The 27,773-nt window shown below is 30.5% G+C and overlaps 1 protein-coding gene across 4 annotated transcripts in view; it reads right to left on the reverse strand.

Moving 5' to 3' along the window:
- Positions 1-27,773, reverse strand: part of ktub (Tub domain-containing protein ktub) — a 111,586-nt gene that overhangs the window by 65,711 nt on the left and 18,102 nt on the right. Inside the window, exons 1-2 of one of the 4 annotated variants that reach the window (XM_040724986.2) lie at positions 26,335-26,579; positions 6,298-6,414 (exon numbers count right to left, since the gene is read on the reverse strand). In XM_040724986.2, the coding sequence (XP_040580920.1) occupies positions 6,298-6,392 (95 nt within the window). In that variant the 5' untranslated portion in view covers positions 6,393-6,414; positions 26,335-26,579. Of the gene's footprint in view, positions 1-6,297; positions 6,415-7,758; positions 7,871-26,334; positions 26,580-27,773 lie in introns of those variants that run through there. The other 3 variants (XM_040724987.2, XM_040724985.2, XM_040724988.2) reach the window with 3 other exon arrangements.

Below are 27,773 nucleotides of genomic sequence, written 5' to 3' on the forward strand. Positions count from 1 at the left end.
CCTGAATCAAATTTTGTCAATTTTTCACTTATTCATTCCTTGAGGGCACTCAAGTTTGGTTCAGGTTTAGCACAGGTTCTGGGCTGTAAACGCACCCATGTCATGTAATAAAAGCGGTTAAGGTCAAGCTAAGATAGAGATCCAAATTTTTTGCCTAATATAAAGCAAATTAATCCAAAAATGTATGAAAGGGATCCATTCAGCTAAGTCGAATTCACCAGCATTATTATTCGTCTAGGCAATCAATTTAAGTTTAAATACAATCATTTAGGTATTTATTGATTGGCGTGAATTGCAATGAAAACTATTTTAATCCTTAAAATGGCAATATTATTGGTCCTTAGTCAGCTATCTTGACGTCATTTGATGCCCAAGGTCATCTCTTTCCACAAGACGTCGTTTTGCACGGATGAAAATACAGTGGATCCATTTTGTACACTGTCATTGGTAAAAATATCATTTAAAAATATGTGCCCTAATAAAATGTACTGCCAAAAATTGATCCTTAATATGCTTATCAAATAATGAACAAAATTGTATCCTTCTATAATGTTTATCCTCAGGCCTTTCTCTTTTATTCACTAAATCAAGACCGTCCTTACAATATTTGTTTCTCCCTCCTTTTTTGAGATATATGTATTTAATGAGGTCGATGAAATAGAGAACAATATGTCACAGGCTCTAAATTGATGCAATATATCTATTATACTGTTAATACAATACTTATGTCATGATTGTAATAACCCAATCAATGTTAATAGTCTCATAAAAGAAAATATAATAATGAAGTAAATAAAGTAAATGAGTCATGAAAACCTTTCAATAATTCTTCATCTGTTAAAGCGGGTTAACACTAAAGATACAGAACGGATCAAGGGCGGAACTGGATCGATTAGAATCTTTAGACGTTAATATTCAAGTCAATTTTTGAACTCCAAAACTATCAGATCCAGATCCGAAGTCAAAATTAGAGAAATTATTGTCTCAAATTTTATGAGCTAAAGTTCGGACCAAAATGAAATAGTGTCTGGATTTTTTTAAATTTATTGATCCTTTAATTGCCCTGATTAAGTATAAGTAAACATTATAGTATTAGATTTACTACATCTGACCTAGGAATCATCTTGATGTGGATTAAGGTTACATTTTTACTGGTGCACAGCAAAGAATGCCCTAATGTTATTACAATTGGAATTATTTATATAATAACATTGACACGTCATATTTACCTGTATTGTATCTCGCAACCTTTCCCTAAAAAGAAACAGAAAACAGTCCAAAATCAGTTGTAGTAAGCCAAATCTTGACAACTATTGAATCATTAATTAATCATAGTTGTTCAAAGCTTAACAAGAGCTAATTCGTGTCTACCATATCAATGTCATTAGAGGAAAGGAAGAAAAAATATCGTTAGCTGAGAGCCAAATACAGTGTATATTGTTGTGTTTGTGAGCTAGGTATAAAGCCATGTGAAATAACCACGCTAAGCTAAGGTTTATGGAGATGTCGCTTCAAGCACTAATCAAGATAAATAGAGATGCTTCGTTAGATATAGATTTTTTAAATAAATAGGACTAAGCAATAATATAAGTTTTTACGATCCGTAAAAGTTCGAGTACCCAAATCCAGTTCTGGTCTCAGATATTTTCTGATAATACAAGTTTACTTTTAACATACACGGATAGTTCACATCCGGATCCAAGACACATCCTAACTCTAGTTATTATCCCTGACAAAATAAAAAGGTTATATGATTTAAAATGTTTCTTGTTTGGGAGAGAGGAAATGCCATGTTAGTAATTTCCGTGCTTATGAAATTTAATTTTTAATGGTAATTTCACTTCCACAAATAATACACATTTTAAATATTAAAAAAAACCTCTTTATTTTGATAGGAAGAGTGGTTGAGGTTAGAAGATTATAATGTGCAAAGTTTAAATTATGTAGAAAAAAAAAAATACAGATATATATATTTATAAAAATCGTGTGTATTATGGGCATTTAAAAAAAAGAAACACAAAATCAACATGGTAACTATGAGAATTGAGGAATTTTTTAGAGGAGATCAGCAGAATTACTCCGATATCAATCCCCAATTCTACTCTTAGTCCAAACAAGACTTAAAATTATAACTCCACAACAAATCCTCAGGGTTACACTCTGTCTTGTATAATCACATCCGAATGTTCAATCAGGTTTTGTATATATGTAATTGAATCTATTTAGGAAAGGATGTTTACTGCTCAGGAATTAAATAATAATGACAACTGAAAAGGAAAAGAAAATTCATACATCAGGTTACCAATTAAAAAAAAAACAGGCCAGCTAAAAAAATTACAGGATTTACATCACTATACTATATATACACATATACTCGAACATATATCGAATGGCTCAGATTAGTAGTAAATATCCATTTAATATTAAGTACCTACATATATCAATTCGGACTTTTATTAAATAATTCAACATGATAAGCCCTTTTTTTTAATTTTGTGCTCAATGTTCAAGATGAATGGTCAAGATGTTTCTGGGAAAAAATCAAGGGGAAAAAAATGTCTTTCAAATTTATTATGTATAAATTAATGAAGTTAGTACTGATTTTTTTTTTTTTTAATTATGCAATAAAAAAAAAAGAATATGGTTCATTGAATGACTAATACTTTTTTCCTCACTCAAAATTTAGTTCAAATAGAATATGCATGACTAAGGTTCTAAAACATACGCATTTTCGGTATGTATAAAAAAAGAAACTAAAAATTAGCAGGGTAAGTCAACCAATTTGAATAATGTTTGAGACGAGAGCAGATTAGCTGTTACAACGTTTCATTAAATTAGCTCTGAGTAGCTATGAAATGTACGATATAAGACTCCCACTACGTACAACCAAAAAGCATATTGTGAAGAATGACTCTATTTTCGATACTCAATTCTACCTTGAATTCAATGAGTCCTTATACTTAAACTCTTTTAAAAACCCTAAGCGTTACTCCCCGTTATTTATGAGCACAGATACTCGTGGTTACACTTTATACCTAGATGTTGTCTCACGAATAAAACAATAATTATAACAGCTGAGGAAAATAAAAAGCACTGTTCCAGTGGCCAACAACATTAAAGCTTACATGCTAAAAAAAAGGAGAAAGGATTTACAACTCTAACAGACAAAATGATAGAGTAATTAAAGGTACAATTCTTCAAATTAATTACAAAACGTAGGAACACTTTAAAAAAAATAAGAAGCATTCTTCAAGCTACGAACAAAAAGACTCGAACCCAAAAAAAAAACTTAGGAAATGAAATATTTGAAATTTCAAATATCTAAAGTTTATTGAATGTAAGAAAAAAAAAAAAACTCAGATTTTAGGTTGTACATTTGGGGCCCTTACATATAAGGGTCAGTTCCGAGAAGGCTACAAAGACTGTTGACATCTCCATCCGGACTGCCTACAACATCAAGAAATCCATTGCAGTCCCATACAGTCAATAAGAACAAAAACTTATACAGCAGCAATATGGTTGACATCTGGCCTACCTCTATTTTGCTGTCCTCCATCCTTGATCTCAACCTTACCCCCACCCCTTTACTTTGGAGTTTCGAGTGCCCAAGATAAGAATATATCCACATTTATCATCCAAATTTGGATTCACTTCGATCATGATGGGTTGGTACGCCTTGAACACGGAATTCATTGGCCACAGCCATGGACACAATATTCATCTTGAAGAGCTGTCAATATGTTTGCCAGCCTGTCAAGGCTCTAATTACGTGTGAAGAAGGAGTTATTGAATGAAACATATAGCTAAATATACTATTTAAACACATAAAAAATTTGGGTTTTGAGTTGTATTTTTGTTGATTCTATAAAAATTATGTTTATTGTGATTAAGTCATAAACTGAAAGTTTTTGGTCCCCACTCAAAATATTATAATTAACTTTTTTTTTATAATAAATGGATGAGAGTGTCATATCAAATTAATTCACTTTTAATAAGATAATGAGTTTTTAAACAAAATCAAATAAATAAATTTGCCAATGATCCTCTTGACTTTCTTGATTAATTTTCCTTGGAGCTAGATATGAACCTCTGAAAAACAATAATTAATTTTCTTATTCAAACAAAGATAATTCAATTTCTAAAAATGATTAATGTCTTAGAATCTGTAACAAACAAAAAACATTTTAAAGCAATAGCATCTTGATTTTGAAAGGAAAAGTTGTGGAGGTTTGAAGATCATAACATTTATATATATATATGTTACAGTTAAAGCATGAAATCCGTTAATATGCAAAATAACTAGTTAATGTACATAATAACTGAACTAGACCGTTAATGTGCATAAAAACTAGGTAATATTCAAAATAACTGAACAAGACCATTAATGCGCATAATAACTAAAAAAGATAGTTAATGGGGAAAATCATTGAAATCATTAGTTTCACATTGCCTTCCGAGACCCTTTCCAGAGAAACAAATTGATGCTCGGCTCATGGGATGTCCACAGGGATTGATTAAGAGTAAGCACCCTTCGTCAATTCATATATTACAATCAAAAATGCCATCTCCTTTAACCCCGGTTGATATCCCGGCCCACAGTTTGTGTAGCGTGCCAACACAACAAAAAAAACGGGTTCTAACATGCCACCAACTCATGTTATATCATCAAAGACGCTTCACTGTAAATCCGGTTGTTATAACAAATGACGGGTTTTGTTACGTGCCAACGCGACTGACAAATGGGTTTAAACCCACCACCAATTCATGTAATATTATCAGCGACACCCCTATAGACAGGGTTGATATACCGGCCCACGGGTTGTCTTGCGTGCCAACTCGACAAAAAAACGTGTTGCTACGTTTGTTAGTTGTGTTGGCACGTAACAAACCCCATGGGATGGGATATCAACCGACACTATTGTGGATAGCATCTCTGATGATATTACATGTGTTGCTGGTGGGTTCCAGCCCATTTTTAGTCGTTCTGGCACGCAAGTCAACCTTCGGGACGTTATAACAATCAGGGCTACAGTGGATGGCGTTCCTGATGATATTACATGTATTGTCGGTGGGTTTGAACCCGTTTGAATGATTTTCTACATTAACAGTCTCGTTCAGTTATTTTGAATATTACCTAGTTATTTTGCATAAGTAATTAACAGACTTCTTACTTAACTGCAACATATATATATATATAAATACTGTAAACATGATATATATATTTATGATAATTGTTAGACTACCTGAAGTAATATAATATTCATGGCTTTTAAATCTCATACAATTGGTGATAAACTTGAACATTTATATCAAATATCTTTTTTATTAAGCAGACATTTTTTTTTTTAGTTTTGTATTTACAAATACATTGTTGGAAAAAAAACTCAAGGCAGATTGGAATTGAATTCTCCTCTATCATCAATCAGAACACAAGAAATGGCGGCATATTTTAGAATTACAATGTTTTGAATAGTACTCTCCTTATAGAGACCTAAATAAAGGTACAATTGCTTATACCTTCACAAATTTTCACCCCTAATCAGATCTAAATCAAAGAAGGGACATTCAAATTTTTGAATTGGGATAGGATGGTACTAAAATTATACCTTTTTTTTAGTACGAAATATTTTATTCCTTTAATATTTATGTTATTATGTCACTCTGCTGTTATCACAAGATAAAGGATAGTGTTGTGTTGATCCTTATTTAATACTAAAAACTGCAGTCCTGTCTATTTCAATGCCCCTTATGAGTCCTAAAACTGATAAAGCTCGGTCCTTGATGACGTCACTCAACTTTATTTATTTTCTTTTTTAACAGTTCTAGCACTGAGAGTCCAAAGGATCGATGGTATTAAGGATCGATCCCAAGGACTGATAGATTGGTCCTAGACTAAACTGGACCGTATAAACAAGCACTGTCACAGAAAAAATCAAGGGGGAGAGACAAATTTAATAATTCGCAATTGTTAAGTACAATAGTCTAGGATGTGGTCTCACTTCTGCAGTTTCAGTAAAATAAATATAAATTTTGTTAATATCTCTATTTACAAAGGCAACAACCTCGCCCTCTAGTTCCCTATGTAGTTACAAATTTATAACACTGTTTACATGTCATTTAATGTTATATCATGCATACAGACATATATTTTGTCTGTCTGCATTAGTCAGAACTTATTGAAAAACTTGAGAGGCTGTTTGAATGACTTCATAACACAGAATGATACCCCATAATAAGATTAATAGTCTAATGCCGAACTATTTAAAAAATTATATCCCGAATGACTGCAATACGTACTTGCGTTCAGCTGCACTCCACACATGCTTTGAATTTCCAGCACTTCCAGACCGTGAAGGAGGTAATAAGTCTGGATCCCATGCTCGACCAGACATTTTTCTCTTACCCGAAGGCCCTCTATATAAGAAAGAAAAAATATTAGATAACTCCATTTTTTATACATATAATATTAAATTAAAATAAGTCTTAAATCTAGTTATGATTAAAAATTTAAAGCCCAATCCATCAATTGTAGGACCAATGTTGAGTTTGGGCTAATATAAAAATGTTGTTATATATATATTGAGTGAAAATATGATATGATGTTAGCTTTTAAAATAATTGACAAAATAGCTACGATTGATCTAAATTATTGTTTTTTCTAAATCAAATTTTCAAAATAAAGTATCTAGAATACATAATATATAAAGTTAAAAATGAGGGATCCGATTTCTACATATATTTATCTTTGTGAGGATAATTTAATATGTACAGTGTATAACTTATGTTGATAGATCGTTTAAAAATTATCGAAATTCGATAAATAAACTTCTCAACTGAACAATTTTAAGGCTAAAATACTAAGCATAAATTATATTTCATTTTAAAAATGATCATGGAACAGTCATACAAGAATTACATATATATTGATTTGTTTTATATATTCATTGTCCTATGTCAGATTGATTACTTTGATCCCTACAGCTCAAAGTAAAGAATTAACTAATAATGTGAATTACACAAAATACAATCCTAATTACAAACAATGGGTAAATATCTACTTCTTATTACAGGTACATATTACAATCTTAACCATAAGTAATAGTTTCTCTTTCTATCCCGAAATTGTAGACGACGATAAGGTTTTAACGCGGAAAGTAAATTAAATTATCGTAACCATTAGAATAATAAAGAAGAGGGAAAAATCAAAACCATTTGCTGTCATAAACAAAATTGATTTCAGGCCTTGGGGCTTGTAGTCTATAAGATAGATATCGATTCTTCCATAATATTGAAATGATAACGAAAGTAGATTTAAGGTCTTATTATGTGGAGGAAGTTGTGCATTGAAGAGTATCAGACTTGGGGCTAGGAATCATTCCACGGACTGAGGGATGAACCTGGAGGAGGATCATATCTCATTATGGAATGTACAACAGCAAATCTTTCTTGTATCTAACTTAAATTATGGTAGCATCATTACTTTCAACCTGAAGATATAATTTGATTGGGAGGCGCATCTTACAAATCTGTCACTCCCAGAACTTTTCGAGACTAATTTAGTATAATAATATTGAGTCCCATAATTTCTCAATTATCTCTTTCTTATTAAAAAGGTACTGTTTACGCTATTGAAACCTCAACGTTGCCCACAATATCGAGATAAAAAAGAAAACAATGATGTATGGCCAAGATTGTTAAATCATACCCTTTATTACTTATCATGTATTACACCATTGTCTCAAGGAGACTATGGTTTACCTTGTTCCCCAAAAGTTCAACATGCTAAAGTTTGCCATTGCTTCCAAATTAGAAAAATATTATGGACGTGAATAAGTATGGCTTAGCTATTGAATATCTTGACTTGAATATTCGACGAAAATAAACCAAAAAAGAAGACTCAATCGAAAAATAATCCTTACACGTTTCTTGAATATTTAAATCGAAGCAACATTGAACTAATAAAAAATAAATTTTAATTATTTTTTTTTTATAAACTATCACAAAATAGTGTTAAGAAAATTCTATATATATATATATGTTAAGTTATGATAATTAATTATCCGCATCCTAATTCAAAGGAGGATGAATGATTTTCTTACCTTGTCATTTGCAAGAAACATGATTAAAATATTTTCCCAATACTTAAATTATATTTTGGAGCTCTATCTAGGGTTCAATGATGGAGATGTGAAAACATAGAAAACTAAATGTTTGAGGGATATTTATCGTTTACAAATTGATCTGCAAGTTAGCTTCAGGTGATGAAAAGAAAGGCATATGAATGGAACATGTCTTTTTTACGTATATTTTACTAGCATGACATATCTATGGTTTATGAAAAGCGTTATTTTTATGAGGAATTTCATGAAGTCTACTATTAATATCAAAAATATTCCATGTGTATTCCTTACCGTGACTCAGATGAGCCATGCATTAATGAAATGGGCAGAATCGTGAAGCTAAATTAAATTAAATATATTAATAAATGAATGAATATTCTATATATATATAAATACATTTTATTTCTTTGAAATACCTAAGATACATTAATAAAATAATTATATACATTATTTTATTAATTATCAAACCTGTAAAACACAATTTATCTCAATTTAACTTAGGGCTTCAAACTATGTCTTTTTCTAACAAGATTAAATTTATTAACAATTGATTAATCCAGAGTTACTTAAGACACACTTCCAAATCTAGAGTCCATTTCTGTAGAATTTTTGGACCTTTGTTCCCTTTTCTTAAACTACTAATATTATTATTTTATCATTATTCGCTTTTATAACACTTTCCAAACCATTGGTTAGTTTGAACCTTATTTTTTCCCATCAAGAAGCAGTGTAGAATTTAAGCACATTATTTTTTTTGATCCATTATTTTGGAAATAACAAGTGGTTTTACACTTAGCACAATAGCTCAAAAACTAATGAACAAATTATCATCAAATTTTGGCAGCTGTCTTTTTAAGGTTTGTCTTAATTGAAAATGGGATAATTTAGTAATAGTGCCATCAATGTGGGAAGCGCTGTACTTTTCAGCCAATGTGTTACATATTTTTTGTGCAAAATTTAATGGGGAATCATTCCATTTGTATATTTCTTATTGCGAAATCTTAAGGCTATTTTTATATTGATTGCTATTTTATATATTTATATTTTTATAAATATATGAAACAGCAATCAATGAGTCCCTTTTAAGAGTTAAAAATAAATCAGTACTGTATGTATATCATTGGATTGAATCGATCGGTTTAGTAAGCTCAACAATATTAAGGAGACCAAGGGTAGAGTTTTATGTTTTGGAGGCCCCTAAATTATTTTGTTGTGGTCCCACCAGACTGGGGGACCCTAGACTGTAGCCTTCATTAACCTGTAAATAGAGTTGACATTTTTCGAAGGTACGAAACTAAGTTTAGAAATTAGAAAAAGAATAGTTATATACATAAAATGAAGTTTAAAAGACGCCGTGGTGTTAACTTATCCATCTAAAGTAGGATTTCTTCCATATTTTTAATGTAAATGTTATTAAAAATGGACAAAAAATTAAATATTATGAATTTAATTATAATTTTTTTTTCTACACTAATATTATCTTAAATTTCTAAGTGTTTCTTCTCTTTGGCAGAAATTTATTTTCTCCCACTAAATCATATAACAGGCAGCTGATATTAAAATAGGTCTAAATTCAGTAGTACTATACGTTTAGCTCCTACCTTGTCATGGTGTTCTTTTTCCCTGAACAAAAATGGCAGCTGGATCTATAAGATTAATCTGCTCCTGACCATTACAATAATCATCTATTTTGTACTGAACATAAAAAACTATTAATTTTAACGTGATGTCATTATCACAATTGTCGCGTAACTCAACTATAGATTTTGGAGTGTATCTAACAGGGTTGTGGAGTCTGATTCATTGCCTTTTTTGGTGGAATCGGAGTAATTAGTCGAAAAATTTACAGCGACTCCCAATCCACCTAGAAAAATTATCATCATTTATGAAAATAAAACTCATTTAAAATCTAAGGCGTACATTGAGTTTTCGTATAGTCTTTATGTAAATGGTTATTAATTATAGGCAATAAGTACTATTAATGTATTAAACATGAAAGTTAACTAATTTATAAGTTTACTTCACAAAGTTCAAATGTTCTCTAAAGTATATACAGTTTATGAACATCTATACAGTTTATGAATATCTATACAGTTTAAATTATGGTATTGGGTAAAGCATAGCCAGTAACTATACTAGTACAATACTTAGTTTTGTGAATAGTCGATCTCATCAGTGTAAAGTGTAGCGTGGCAGTGAAAGGTTGTGACTATTGTTTTTCTTCAGTTACGAGGGCATAAATTATGTTCGGAAACTTATGAATGTATTTGCAATGGATAATTTTTTGATCCATTTCATTTCTTGTTCATCATGTTAAATATATTATATTTCTTTTTTTTTTTAATCTAGTACCATTGTTTACTCCATACACGTATAACTAATAACTACTGATAGCCATAAATTAAATATAAATTTAGAGTCTCCACACTATGGCCTATAAATTGTATTTTTATGAAATTGTGTGTTGGTGTCGGAGTTGGATTTGGAGTCAGCCGTTTTATGTAACGACTCTGCCAGAGTTCATTCAATAGAGAAAGGGGCATTTATATGTCACAAAATGCTGACACGATAACTACGCAACTTTTCTTTAGTATTTCAAAAAAAGAAGGAATACAACCCCTTTACTGCCTCCCCTGTTTCTGCACTTATGATTCCGACGGATCATAATCTAGCTTTTGAAAAACGTGTCATCAAGAACATAAAAGGAAATTAACAAGAAACAAAGCATTTTTTTTTTTTTTTAATGTTCATCAGACTTCAAGTATGCTTAATTATTCTATAACACTGATCAATTACACAGTCACAAACAGTTGCTTAATTTTTTTACAAAAATTAAGAAAGCGGATTTCAATGATCCAATCAGTTTTTTAATTGAAAAAGGAGCCATATTAAAAAACCAATTATTTTTGACATAATTAATTATTCTTTTTGTTTTCAACAAAACGGAGCTAAACATTGTTTTTATGAGTTCTATAAGTTATTTAGCAAAAAAAATCTCAATAAATATATCCAAGTAAAAGCGAACATTTTCAAGATATATATTTTTTGGCACACATTTAGCACGTTAATAACAGCTTTTTAAATAAAAGTCTAATTAAAAATATACTACAGGGGAAGCAAAGATTATATGTCTACGTATTTAATAGCGAAAAATATGATAATGAGTCAAATGGCTCTAGGACAATTGGGCAAAAACATTTTTTGCTGAAGAACAATATATATATTTTAGTTATTGATATATCCGCTTGTATGTTTCAATTCAATTTAAAATGATATTATGATAAATAAATATTGTCCATTTACTATATCACATCATTACCTTTATTATATCACGCAACCTTTCTTCTAAAAAAGGTCCGAAATCATCTGGTAGATAGCCAAGTACATCAATCACACCAATTGCCATTTATATCTTATATACTCCCAGACTATCACTATCATATTATTTCTTCAACTTTTTTATAATGAAGTACATATTATTCAAATCTACATATTATTTTATTCCATACTGTATTATAATATTACTTAGAAATATTTTATTAAAAGAGTAGTTATTATATCATTTCTCCGAAGAAATATCCAAAATGTCTTCTTAAAATTAATAAAATGGTCAATATATATATTATATAAACGACGAGGGATCAAACAAGAAATCGTATTCCTGTTCTTCTGAAAACAGAGCATAAGTATAGAATAACTTATTAGATATATAGTAAGGTGGAGCTTATTGTTTAAATTTGATAATCTTAAGTTGCGAGGGTTATAAATTTTTCCTTTTATGTGAAATACATCGTATATAAGTTTTGTACAGGTTTGAAAAATATTTAAAAGTAGCTCATCGGTCCAAGATTTTGAAATTTTACGACTTTTTTTCAAATTTGAAGATCAACTAAACCTTTTTTGTTGCAACAAACTTCATAACACATGAACCTTAGTTAAATAAATTAACAATCTAAAATATTTTGTAATTTTTTTGCTAATGTTTGCTTCTAATTGGTCAAAAAGCGGTAAGATTCCCATTACTTGCATTTTTTGCCATATGTATATCTGTCTACTCATAATTGAAATATTATCCATATTTACAATTTATTTTCCCAAAATCATTCGCAATGGTAAATTTACTACCTGAAGTGGGCACAGAAGGTTAAATTGCCATAAATATGATTTTTTTCTGACCTTTTTTCGATAAAAAAGCCTTTATAACCTAAATTAATCTTATATATGCAAAATCTTCGTAGTAGTCGTAATTAAAAAAACTGTTATGGGGTAGTATTGAGTTAAAAATTATCATTTTACAGCAAGATTATTATGGGGTAAGCTTAAGAAATATCCCAACGTAAAGAAAATATTATTACTATTTTTTTTTTTTTTTTCAATTATAAAACTTTCATATTTTTCCTAATTTATTATTCCCCTTAATTTTGATTATAATGTAATAAAGCTCTAGTAATTTCAATTCACATATGTTTTTAAATTAAAATTATAAAGGAGTCTTTTTTCTTGAATCATGGATATATAAGCTTCGATGATCTTCGACCACTTGATTTGGAATTGGAGCTGAGATTCATCAGATATTAGTAGACCATGAAACTCTTTAATGAGACCGACTCCACGCTCAGCAGGATATTTAACAAATTTTAAATGAATAAATGTATCAACTGCTTGTTGGTAGTCATTTCGATCATTCCATAAGTCAGGATCGTCTTAATAAGTTTATCTTGGAAGTGTAGACATTGAAATAGTTTATTTGATTTTTCTGTAGCAAAATCTTCAAGGTTTTATATTTTAACTCATTTGAGAGTAAAAAACGGCCTTTCTTTAGTTTCATTACTCAAATTTTGTATGATCTTTTTGATTCTGAACTTAATGCACTGTAAAATATAGCTAATCCAAAAAGTTACTAGGATAAGTACCATGATTGCTTGAATATTTTATTTTAATGTTAAGATTCGATGTGTTTGAATTAGTGGAGGAATGTTTAAGGGGGGATTTTTATTAAATTCGGGTCATCATTAATTGAACTTAAGGCTTGCGGAGCAGACATCCAGACTCGGAGATACACTCTCCCTATAAACACAAAAATATTGCGCAATCTTCGCTGCTCTATGTCTGCCAATTGGAATTGTGATCGAAACATTCAAATTGGTAGACAGTATGAAATATTTGATAGCCGTCGGGCGTGTTGTATAATAACCAAGTGATATACACTTTACACCTCGTGATGCACATCATCAAGGAACATAATTACAAGGTTAAGGAATTATTTATAGTGGCGTCGAGAAAGATTTGTTTAGATAAATTTCTTCGCATAATCAAGGGTCTCTTGTCGCACATCTTCTACAAGACTAGCTATTTTACAATCTTTAATTTAAAGGAACTAAAACCTATTCAAACATTTGAACATCACGAAAAGACGAAGGATTCAAAAAATGACTGGAATGCTGAACTTATGATTAACTCCATAATATGGTGTCTATATGCCACAGATAGAAGGTTTTTTCCTATTTTTTTCTGAAGAAGAACATAAGTTCTATCAGTCCTACCCATATTGAATTTGTTGTGTCAAAGAGCATGTCTTAAATTTGATCACGTATTTATGTTCATGAAAAATTTGAACAAAATAGCAATGCTCAGAAATTTTATCTCAGTTTAAAATAAAATAAGGTTTAATTACTTTACTTACTGATTAAAATTTGGCCATTAAGACTTTATTAATCAAGTGAAGGTCAGAAAAAGGTCAACATCTATGTAATGAGTATTTCTTAATACTCAATTACGAATTATTAAATGGATTTACCTTATTAAGTGTTTTTATTATAAAAAAAAGGTCATTAAAAGGTCGTAAAAAGGTCAAATTTATCCTAACTTAACCTGATTTTTTCATTTTAAGTCATAAATTAACAATTTCTTATAATTTGGGAGACATATCTGCAAATTATGATAGTGTTTATTCTTTTTGAACGTTAGTGAATAAACTATAATATATTTTCGATAGTGAATTTATTTAGATAAATCTCTTTTAAAATTTTCAAAGTTTGGAGCCATGGAGCTGGCTCTATATATTTTTTTTACCCGGCTCCAAATTCGTATACGATGTCTTTAGTTTAAAAGTAAAAATTTTGTGACCCTTGCAGCTCAACATTTCTTAAATTTTACAAATAAGCTCCACATACATAAATGACCAATACCTTTTGATCATACTAAATTAAATTGAATGAGGATGCTAACCAAGTTGGAAGATTTCCCCCTAGATGGTATGGTTAGAGGTAAATAAAAACATAACTACATAAATTTCCAACTTGTGAATCTTTACTCCGGTTTGACAGCCTTGTTTCTACTAATCGTTCATTATAAACCGAAGAGAAATAATGGAAGATTACAATAACTGGACGCTGAAGACCTTCGTTCTGAATTAAAGCGTCGAAAGGCTCGTACTTCAGGCCGGGAACATGAGCTTGTAAATTTACTGCAATCTTTCGATTGGAACTGTAATTTCAGTTCGTTCTCAAGTGCTCCAGTGCCTACTGTGGACCATATGCCTATTTTTCCTACATGTTAGTATATTCAGGACAGTTACTGAAGCCAGTTCAAGTAAATTTCCAATAATTTACAAAGGCCAAATTGAGCAATATGTCTTCGTTAGGCAAGCTCATGATACAAATTCCCATATTGAAAAAGGATCTCTTGAAAAATGTCAAAGAGTGAAAAATGGAAGAACAATTGAAGCCTTGAGGTTCAACTAGACCTCAAGTTAATCCAACTCTACCATCTTTTTCACAGGGATTTTGACACCTGAGATGAAGAAAAGCAATAAATATTAGATAAAATTAGTCATAGATGCAAATGGTGAGATTCAACACAGCTCATTTGAGTGTCCAGCTAGTATTGGACCGCACTCAACCTGCAAACATATAGTGGCAGTTTTTTTTTTATTATTTTGAAGTTGAGAGGAATATATTTCCCACGTTAACTCCTTGACAACAAACTATGTTTATTTGTCTGGAAAGGATATTTCAATGAGATATCAATATGGGAAAGAAAATCTACAGGCAGCCATCTACGATCATTGGTACATTCCAAAGCCTTATGTGCACTTCTAGGTCGAAAAGAGCATTGAAGTGGACAAAAAACAAAGTTGAGCAAAAAGAAAAGGCTACTAAAAACCAATCTTGCTCCTCAAATTGGTTTCTACATCGACAATATAGGCTACCTTCTTCGATGTTTGGAGATATTTGTAAAATAACCGATCATCGTGATACGGAAAAAATGTGTTAATTACTTCTTGATCCCCCCCCCCAAACTTATTTCTCCACCATTACCTCACGGTCATGCAAACGAAAAAACAGCCATCACAGCCTTTGAAACTCATAAGAAATTGAGAGTCAAACCTTGCGGCTTGTTTGCCGACCAAGACTTCAACTTTTTAGGATCAAATCCTGACGGCATTGTAAACGACACGTCTTTGATAGAACTTAAATGCCCTTACATTGGTCAAAAAGCAAAATTTAATGAAGAAAATCTTAATTCTTTCTTTCCCTTTTCCTTCAAAGAGTTAACAGTAAAATTAGATTTTAAAAAAGACATAAGTACATGCATCAAGTTATGAGGCAAATGGCAATCACAAAGCGCAATAAATGTTACTTTGTTGTTTGGACCTTCAATGATTTTTGTATAGAAGAAATTCATTTTGATGAGCATTTTTATAAAAATCAAGTTTTACCAAAGTTACAAATTTTTTGGGAAGAGGTGTATGCACTTTTTATTGTTTCACGTAAGTAACATTTAATGTATTTTTGTAACCGATTCAATATTTTTTTCTATCATTTTGCAGTAAACGTCTTTCCAATCTATACTTTCACATCATACTTGTATAAGTATCTTATGAAATAAGTGTCATTATTCATCCTTTAAAAAAAAAAAAGAAGGATGAATAATGACAATTAAGTACCAAAGTCTTAACCAAAAATATGAGGACTGATCTTAATAGGAAAGGAACAATAGAGGATCTGACAATAAAATATCGATAGATTTATTAGTAAAACGTTTAAGAACTTGAAAGTTATAATGAGTCAATATTATTATTATTTGCTGAGATTGAATTATTAAAAATCGAATCAACATAAAAAATATTGAAAATCGAGTCAAACCAAGTCATTAATTTAGAAACGTTTTAATATTTTAATATACAAGATGACTTTGTATTTTCAGGAATACATTTTGTTATTTATTTATCAATACTTATATTTTCCTCTTCAAAGTAATCCCCCTCAGATACAATAGACTTTTGTCAAAGCTTTTTTAAATCCTCAAAGCACTTCTCATTAACACTTTTCAGTACAATTAATTTCATTTTCACACAAAATTTGATACAAATTCTTAGATCCATGTTTTAAATAGCAAAAAATCGCCCAACATGCAAAATACTTCTAACAGTTATGCCTCTCATAAACAAACCAAACATATTATATAGTAACATAATCATGCTTTACTTTCTGAGCACACCTCGTATTGTGTAGATTCAAAATCTAAGTTTTAAAATATATGTATTGATTAAATCTTTTATTTGATTGAAAAATAACAACATTATTATTAATATTGAAAGGAATACACAATTTTGTAAGATAAAGATAAGAATTGGGTAAAATTGATGATTTTTATCTTTTTATTGGTGACTGCATAAGTTTCATTGAAGTAAATTTATTATTAATTAAGCTATTGTAATAAAACCTTTAATTTTCATTTATTGATGTACCAATGTAATGATTTCTTGATTAAATTAGACAATAGAGTTAATTTAGTTAATTTATCGTTTATAAAGATCTACAAAGTTATATTGTGAAAACTATTTTGGATTCAGAGACAATCAAATATTATCAAACAAAGAATGCTTCATATGTGACCACTATGTTTTGAATTTTTTCATAACAAAATATGAGTAGAAAATTACCAAATTATAAAAAAAAATGCTTAATTAATATCTAACAGCAAGACGAATACTAACATATTTGCTAAATGTAGGTAAGCATTTGTAATTTCCAATAATTTGATATGGCATAAATTTGTCTTAAATACTCCAAATTAGTATTTTGTGGGCCTTATCTAAGAATGATGTCCAGTTCAATTCAGTCACACTTGTAGACCCTTAAATAAAAGCAAAATCGATATTTATTGACGGTATACCTAGAAGGAGTGTTTCTTTACTTTTTAAATGTTCAGTAAGTCTAGCCTCAGGTTTCGCTCCTGACTGGCACCAACAGTAGATATATATTCGTTTATTTTAAGATACACTTGGAAAAGAAAATTCAAATAAAATTGTTTAAAATGTCATTAAAACATATTAAACATATTAAATATTTATATAATTTATAATTATGAAAATAAAAAAAATAAAGGATCTCTTCTACAATGTGAATTTATTTTTTGCATCAAATTTTAAAAAAGTAAAAAAAGAAAAGGGCCCCGCAAATTCATAATTACCACTGGACCCCCTCACACTAAAACCAGACCTAGTTGTGAAACTGGATTAGACCAAATAATTTAGGACGGACACAGTACTAGAACAAGTTATATAACATTAAAAACACGTTGAAAAAGTGTAGCTGCTATGAAGAAAATATCACGTTATGGTAATATGTACATTTTATGATCATGAAGAGTACCATCAACAGGTAATTCTCATTAAAAAAAGTTAAAGTATTTAACAAATTTTGAATATGATGATCACAAACTTTACAAAAAATGAAAAGGTGATACAGCGAAGAACTTTGTTTAATAGGCAGTATCATCTTACCATAACTTTTGTTGGCTATAACTAACTTGCATAAATAAAAATAAGAAAACAATCATTAATTGAGCAAAAATGAATTGTCTAAGATAAATAAATGACATGTCCAACAGAGAAGACTCACGAGATATTATAAGTCAAAAGAGATTCAACAATTATTTAAAATGTAATTAATTAACAATAGCATATATTTACATATCTTTACATTCAACTAAGCCATTCACAAAATATAATAAGTAAACAACACCTTGATGAACTAGATTATGTTTCTTTAAAAACTGAAGGAAAGCTAAGTTTTCAAGAAGCCCTTCCAAAACCAAGTAAATATGACAAAAGCCTACAGTCTATGTAGTCCCTTAAAAATGAATATAAATGAAATTGCGTTTGTTTCGCGTGTTAATGCACTTCTCTTTTATACATATACAATCGGAAATAAATGTGGATTTTATGTAAAAGTACATTGGCCTTTCATTTAGAGATATTAAATTATAAAAGAGAATGTCCCCAAAATCAGTTTTACGTCCATTTATGACTCAAAAGAAGCCGTTTATTATGTCAAGGAGCCCCTTGATAAGGGTGAGCATCTGGAAGAAGTCCCCAGAAGTGATTGTCCAAGAAAATTGACTACTGGAGCTGTAGTCAAAGCCATTAAATAGCAACCAGATCTCTCCATGGCGGAGATGGCAATGAACGTCAATGTCTCAAGGTCCCCCATATCAAGGCGCATGAAAGAGCCTTTTAGTGTTTCTCTACAAGCCCAAAAAGTACTAACTCGGACATCAGATATAGTGAAAATGTGAACAATCAGTTCAGTTCCAGTATTTTTTGGTGAATTCTTGGGCCTTCTTATCACCATAACTGAATCTCCAGTATTATAGTTTTTGGCGGAAAAAAAATTTCCAGGCCCACAGAATCCGTCACCCAAATGTCGAAATCTTAAAGGACTCTGTCAATGAGCAATGGGGTTCTTTGTCAGAGGAAGCCGTTATTGATAACTACGGAGATCATATAAAGATTAATTATCCTAAATATAGTTATAAGTGATGTGCCCGACCCGGTATTTAGTCAAATGAAAATGGCTTGAAATTCACTTTATTTAATTATAAAAAGAAAGAACAACTTGTCCCATTTGAACGGGGATCAAATAAACATGAAATTTTCTGCAACTTCTATCTAAGCAATGTAACATCCAAACATATTAAGCTCAATATTCTAACATTTTTGCTTCATTCAATTTTCCTAACAATTCAATATATCCTCGTAATGTCGGATCTTCTCCTTTCTCTCTTTTAAGTGAAGTTTGAGTGATGCAAAGGATAATTTTCTGTTATTATTTTACCTGACATTTATAACATAAGACCTAATACATCATCTATCCATGCTTAAGAAAATAATTTATTTAAATAAATGGAACATAACCTACTACAATAACAGTTAAAATATTAGATCGGTCCAGATCTTTTTTAAAGATGTGAAAAGAACAACCATTAAACTATAGTAACAAAAATTTCTTGTCACAATAAAAAATTTATAAATTCATATATTTTCTGCTTTAAAGGGCTATGAGGGGTCCAAATTTAGTAAATAAAATAAAGGTACATAACTATGACTATCATTCTTGGGCATCCCAAATTATTGCAGATATTTGAATACAAAGGTTATAAATGACCGAAATAAGTCATCAAGTATTGGGTTGAATATAGCGTTGCGTCGGCCCTTATTTATTCTATTCAGTCTTATGATCGGTCTCATCGATCATTGGGTCCGGTCCTGAACGATCGTTTCTTGGATTCTTTCATAAAAGAGTAAATGGTTTATTAAGCCAAATAAGATATATGAAATATGTAGCGGGTATAGAAAAAGTACTGAGTCTAAGTAGTCATTAAAATACTCATAATTAATCAGGATGATGTTGTACATAGAAAATTTTACTTTATAATATTTTTTATTATAACAATGCACATTAATTATGAATCTGGCCACCATCAGCCTCAATGACAGGCTCCAACCCCCTCTGAGACCCCTTGCACACATTGGCAACGTAGTAATTTTTCATTACCCTCCACTGCTGGTTAACGGACGTCTTTAGGGCATCAATATTCGGCTAGCGGACTTTGCAGGCCTTCTCCTCAATTTGCCACCAACTGTAGTAATCTAGGGGATTCAGATCTTAGCTTTGAGGGGGCCAAAGATTCTTGGACCAGAATTTTATGTTGCTACCCATCCACTCTTGTACAATATTAGCAATATGGGCGGACCCCATGCCCCGCTGAAATAAGTACGTAACCTTTTTGGTCTTCTTCATGGTGTTGGTCATCTATGAGACCACATTTTCCTTCGACACCATCGTATTCGGCCGCGGGTAACCAGTATCCAACAAGAAATCAAATTGATTGCAGGCATTTTTTCTCCAGTTAATTCCACAGCCCCTAACATCATCACAGAGGTCTGATGTTTGGTCTTGGTGACTGTCCTGATGGTGTTGTCAGCCTTGCCAAAACATACCACCCGATCATTTTGCTTGTTGTAGACGAGGTAAACGGTAAAAGTATTTTTATCGGATAAAAAATTTACCCGGTTGCTGGTGTGCTTCAAATCATTCAAAAATTGTAGATATCACTGAAGACGGAGTTTTTTTAACGTTGGAACAGAGGTGGCCTCTCCATTCTTCTAAGCGACCTTCCCCTAGCCTTTCACTTTGTTGGGTCTTCCATGCTTGGATTTGTCCTTAAGGTTGTCCCATCAGCTAAACGATTTCTGACACGACAGACTGTCACCTTGCTTCTGTTTAAGGTATTCATGATGTCCGCGGTTCTTCTTGCCTCCATCGCGACATATACATCATTTTTGTTTACAACATGTACATCAATCAAAGCCTCAGAATCTTAGCTATTCAAAAATAGTCGGAACTTTAAGATTTCATCAACAACACCTATTCAAAACTATATTTTTAGAAGGGATCATTCCTTTTTCTACACTCAGGCATTAAGATCATTGTCCATATCTTGGAAAAAATATTCCTATTCGCATTATTATACTATATATTAGTTCTATTATATAACAGAATAATTAAAAAATAGAGAAACCTCCTCTATGACATAATGAGGGATCGATTTACCTTTTAAGTACCGAAAAGTGGGCCTGAACCGATACAACACTAGTTGTATGAATAAATTATTCTCAATAACAAATTAGGATTTTCTCCTTTTTTTATTTTTGTTAAAGATTGTTTTACGTAGAGGCAACACATGTGGAATTGCTAATATTTTGTCTTCATTATTTGCTATACTTCATTTAAAATACTATTAAAAAAACCAGAACTTTTTAAATTGTTCTTCAGAAAATAATAATTAAATACTACAAATATATATTATCAACGAAAAACTTTCAAATATTATTTTTTCGTTCTTCTTTATAATAGAAAAGACGTGTAGTAAGGGCATTTGAGTACCAAATATTTTATTCTCATATATTGATCAAGCTTCTAGATTCACACATTGGCAGCTTTACGATGAATAAATATATTCTTCCTCTAAAACTTGGCCTCTGGAGTAGACAAGTATAATTATAGATTATTTAAGATGATCGAGTGATTTTTAATTCATAATATTTTTCAATAAGTGGATGTACATATTTGTTTCAAATTCCACCTTCGGTGGGAAATACCCTTTTTTAACTCTCTAAATAATAAAATTGGATTCTATATTATATCAAATGAAATATGATGATATCCCAGAACTCAACCACCTCGACAGTAATCGACATATTACATATAATCTCAACTAAAAATGCCAAGGAAACTTCGCCTATCAAGCAGGAACAAAATTTCGAAATCCATCTCAACTCACGTGGCCTTTATAAAAAAAAAATACAATTTCTGGTTTGACAACATCCCTCTAGTTAGCGTAAGTGAAAACATTGACACGAAAGTCAGAGGTAGGGGTAAAAAATTACCATACTGCAAATCTAACCAGCACGCTTTGCTCACAAGTACTTTGATATTTTCATCAAGTACAGTTCAAGTCGCGAGTCTTAGCTTTTACGAGTCTAGTCACAAGAGTGTGATTATGACATCAAGACGAGTTAGCAGTCTCCAAAATATAGATTCGAGTCCAAATAGAGTTACTATTCTGGCCCCTCAGATGTCCCCCTCTCTAATTGATACTCCTTCCGGAAGGAATTAGTGTTTAGTTCAGGGGTTCTACTGTAAATTAATATAGTTTTATTTTATATAAAATAATCAAGTAAATCCAAATGTTGATATTAGATTGAGTTCACCAACAAATCTGACATAATTAACCATTTTTAAATTTGTTGACAAACAGTCATTAAGGTTGATTGAATGACGTATGTCAAGTAATACTACGGATTTATGTCAAAAAAATATAGGTCATGAGAAGGAAAATTCAATTTATGAATTACTGTGTTGGATTTTTAAAAAAAATACAATAATGTGTACAAAACATAAAAGCAAATATGAAAATGTAGTAACTATTTTGTAAATATTTCAAAAGACTTTATATAGTAGTGCATAGGCATATAATAACTTTTTATTGTCAATGCAAATTCTAAAGCCTTAGATTTTGTTACACTCCGTCTTGTTTCCTTTGTATTCAAAAATGAGATTACAACAATATTATCTTGGAATTTGCTTTATTCGTTTATTTTAGCAAATAAAAATTATCTAGTTGGAATTAAAACTTAAACTTAATTTTGAATTTGAATATTCGATCGATAAACAAAGGAAATATTTAACAATCCTCATAATGGAACTAAAGGGTGTCTTATTAATTGAGTCTTTTTCCAAACGTAGTCAGCAGTACCCCAACAACCAATAAGATCAAATAAATCAAGATCACATTGATTTAATCCTACATTAGCAAGTTTCTCTCTATCAGTCAGCTAGATGGGGCGGATCATGGCCAAGCATATTGTAGAAACGGACACCAAAAGTAACCATGGCAGATCCAATAACGACGAGGAAAAATATACTTGTTTAAAGCTGTGAATCATCAACAACTCAAATGGTCCATTTGTAAAGTACTCCAACAAAATTTTAATCTGTCAAAGAGTTGTACTTGTTGGGTAGCACGAGATGGAGCTGAGAGAGGTGTGCGAAGTGAGTCTTGGCAGAGTTGAAAAAAATAAGCCCTACACATAAAAGGGACAAAGGGATGACTACTGACAAGATTTGGATATTTTTTATGGTCTCAGAGACGAAAGAACAGTCCCACCAGTTGAAGATTTTCCATAAATACTAAAGAAATAATCTAAGAAGCATTTCATTGAAGAAATAACGAAAACTTCTAGGTCAAAAACCTCGTATTTTATTAGATGAATTATTGTAAAAAGCCTCAAACATGATTTTTATTATACATATTATGAGATTTATTTGATTTTTTTAAATAAACAATATGCCCATAAACACTCATATTTGGCTTATCAAAGGAATGTACTAAAAACTAATGATTAATCCATAATCAATTTTTGAGTTATATCTATTTTTAAAACTTATAAATATGCAATTTCTATTTGAAGTATATGTTGCTAAGCATAAACATAAATTAGCATGCATTTAAAAGATTATGAGACAACTCGAGTGTTATCTTATAGAAGAGGTTGGTAATTTTTAGAGATGAGGGAGCCAAATTTGATATATAACGGTGTAACACAAAAATTTACAACGTATTTTGTTGTCAACTATAGATTTTTTCATCTTACTTGATACTTCATAGCAATTTCAAAATGTATTCTTATGAATTAATAATTGAGGTATTAAGTTCAACTAAAACATGATAACTATTTGTTGATCTTTCATTATATTATATAACCACTAGCGGTAGTATCCCGCATTGTCCGGCGATATTAGGTGTTGTCAAGCAGACATACTTTAACAATAAAATATAGAAGATAGCTCCCAAAGAAATTCTCAGAATGAATGAATAATAATTATAGGTTAAGAACAAAATATAACGTTATCACTGATGAGCCAGGTGACTCTATGGCTCTAATATAGCTATATACGCGCAATGCTACATTCAAAAAGCCTGCAAGATTTTATTAATATAATTACTTTTTATCTCTTAAATATGAATATGAGATATTTCCAAAAATCCATACATTGTTTTTTACTCGCTAGATGGCTCCTACTTTGAACTTTTTAAATACTTTTTTACAACAATTAGCAAGATATTTTGTGGAAGAAAATATGTTTACTCAATTCAGTCAAATTGTATCAACTCACTGAATACTCAAATTTTATATCATGGGCACATAATAAAATACCGTAAGTTCCTTAATATAGCATCCTTTTAGATTGAAGGAAGCAAGAGTTGATGTGATAATAAAGAGCCGGGAATGATACTTCATTAAAAATAGGAAATAAGTATAAACCTATAGGCCTATTTATAATTTGAAAATATCCAGTCTGTTAATCATTACTTTAAACTACACGCCCTTCTAACTCAATTTCCCCTTTTAATATAAATGAAATTGGTCATTATAATTTATGGTTGACATTCCCTTATTATTGCATAAAACATCAAGAGCCTATTTATTAAGAAAGACAGAATTATTGAGGATTGTTGATTATAATATGCAAAGTTCTTAGATATAAAAAGTATTTTGGTCCATTTTAGAATTATATTAGAATTAAGTCTATGAGCATAACTGATATGATAACCCAACTTAAGAAGTAAAGAGTAGCTAGTGAAGTGGAATTGATTTATTTGACTAACTACAATATGAGTTTGGGCCTTTTTTGTTTGTTTTTTTCTTTTTGGTGGAAAAGTTGCGAAACTTAAAGAAGATATTGACGTGGGATAGTGTTTCTAGGAAGACCTTTTTATTAAATATGACATTAACAAATTTTATTGAATCCAAACAGCGTTATTAAAAAACAAAACACGTCTTATTTTGATGACTTAAGATGGATACTAGTGTTGGTTTGGTATAAAAACTCTACATTGGTCTGAGACAGTCATGCTTTTTTGGTGGACCGAATTAATTTAGTCTTTAAAAGAAGTTTGGTCTGGATCGGTCTCATTTAAAATTCGGTGTAGATCGATTCTATAGATGAATTGTAGATGACGTCATGTGTGCTTAAACATTGAAGAATAACGTCATATGAAGTTAAATGTATTGATAAAATCATATTTGTATTATTCAAAAATCAGTAAAGGGGAGAAATCCTTCCAGAGATTGAGACCAAAAACATCGGTCCCCGATTTGAAAATGATTAAATTTCGGTATACGGTCTCTGATTGCGATCTTTAAACAAATATTGATTCAAATGGTTCTATAAAAATCTCATAAGACCGAAGCGGATTTTGAAATACACTCTATATTTGTTTATTAGTGAGGTCACACCATATCTACTAGATTAACAGACGCATATTGATTTACACATAACGAAGTTTCAGGGGATTATACTATTTAATTATTTAGTTTAAAGTGAAAAATTAAGATATTCAACGCTGAGTTGATTTGTTTTATGAGAGGAATATAATATATATATATACAACTAAATTTAATCATCCAACTTGGAGGCATAATATGTTCTTCTAGTAAGTTTAAAATTAGATTCGGAATTATAAAGATCAATTTCATTGTTCTATATATTATATTTAATGTTTTATAATTGTTGGATTCATTTATTCTATATTAGAACGGGTCTACTAACGATAAACAGAGAACAAGAGAGTGAAGAACAAATTTATTTAGATTAATACAACCAAAATGGTAAATAATTTGTAATTGTATTGATTTAGTTGAAGAAAAAATTAGTAAAACACTCTGATATGATATCAAATATAAGGGGAAATGAAGAACTGTTATACTCTTACAACTGAGTAAGATGATATTATTATTGTAATCTATTAAATTTGACGCCATGAATGAATTGTCACAATGAATGGCGAATAATAGAATGAGAAAGGCACGGATATAGGAACCTAATTGCCAATAGACTCACGATCAATATAAAATGGTATTAAGTTACGACATAATGTACACACATATATTGTTTGGTAATATCCAGGTATACTTAGTAGTAGTAGTAGGTAGCATTCCTCCGAAAGAGAGTGTTCATTTACAAAAAGGAAAGAAACCTTTCATCATAGCCACAAATATAATATGAAACTTAATTCCTAAATTATGTTTGAAACTTTTAATACTTTTAAAATCTATATTATTATGTACAGCAGTTTTTTAGAAAGAAAGGATTGAATAAACATGAAATTATCAATAAGAGTAATAACTAATAACAGATGTTAAGAGAAAAATCGATACGCAGGTATGTTACAAAATGTTTTCACCATTGTTTCAAACCGAATAAATAATAATGAATAACAATGGATATGTATACCTAGCTCAAAAAAAAATGGGAAAACTAAAGTGTTAGAAAAACAGAAATAAATATTTTGTACTTACCAACCTCTGGATATACTATTTTCTAATCCTATCCCTCATGAAACAGCTCAAAATCAAACTCTTTTATGGGAAAACTAATTATTTTCATTCATGAGATAGGATACTATTTTTCCGCTGAGCTAACACTGCATGATTCTGTTAACGAGTTCCATACACATAATATCTCATATATAACTATATTGTGTACTCTAATTTTAATATAAAATAACAAATAATAACAGACGGGTAATGACGTCATGAAAACTAAGGTATAATGTTCTAAGATATTCGGCGTACAATTGGTGGTGCGCGCAGGAGAGGAAAAGAAGGAACAAATATATTGAGAGTGTGTTACATGAGTAGGAACTGCAGGATAGTTAGAAAATCAAATAGGAGACTACAGTAGGTTAAATCTGGGACATATAAAAAAATACTTTTAAGTGTCCCAGGTTAAATACTATAAGTATTAATTACCTAAATAATGTTTGTAGAAAATCATCTCGCTAGATTTATTGTATCACGCAACCTTTATTTCGAAAAGAAAAAAGCCCAAAATTCGTATATAGTTTGCCAATTCTCTCCAAGTGTGGAACTATTATTCAGTAATTGTTAATACTTATTCAAATGAGCTAGTTATAGTTCAACCAATCAACATTCAGCACATTGATTAGGAGAAAAGGAGCAGAAACATCCACAGCTGACAACAAATTACAATGTATATGTACTTTTCTGTAAATGAAGTAACGCCTTGTATTATGTATGTACTTAATACTTATATATTATTAATGTAACCAGCCTTTCATTACTAACTATTGCAAATTAGTGTGAAAGCCCTCATTACCAAATATTTTGAGAAGAGAGGGAAGAGCTGATTTCTATTTATAATAATATGACAGTATACATTTTTCCATGTAGAACGTAAATATTTGTGTAGGATGATATTATATAGACCGATAATTACTATTATGATTCTAAGATGCCATCAAAAACAAATGAGTTAAACGTGACGTCATTATTTTAACCAATTCCAAAGAGATTACGTCGTAAGTCATTACCTTATTGTATTCCGCTTTCAGAAATGTGGAACTTTCATAAGCCCTTTTTTATATTACCAAAAGTAACAGAAAAAAGACCCAGTCACTTGGTACCGGAATTTTGAAAAGTCTTTCAACAATATGATCTTCATTGGTGTCAAAAATTGTCTCCAAGCGAGACTGGAAAGCCAAATAAACTTTAGAATTTTTTGGTCAAGTTTCTCCTTTCTTAACAGAGATTTAGACTTCAGTTCTTCAAAGTTACGATGATATATTCAGGAGTCTCTGAATTATTCTATTTATATCTACCGGATGTAGAAAAAGTACTGAGACCTGCCTCTAATTAGTCATTAAAATACTCATAATTTAATAGGATGATGTTGTACATAAGAAAATTTTATTTTATTTTAACAGTGCACATTAAAT

This window comes from Lepeophtheirus salmonis, chromosome 14 (genome assembly GCF_016086655.4).
Source record: "Lepeophtheirus salmonis chromosome 14, UVic_Lsal_1.4, whole genome shotgun sequence".
Classification (NCBI taxonomy): domain Eukaryota; kingdom Metazoa; phylum Arthropoda; class Copepoda; order Siphonostomatoida; family Caligidae; genus Lepeophtheirus; species Lepeophtheirus salmonis.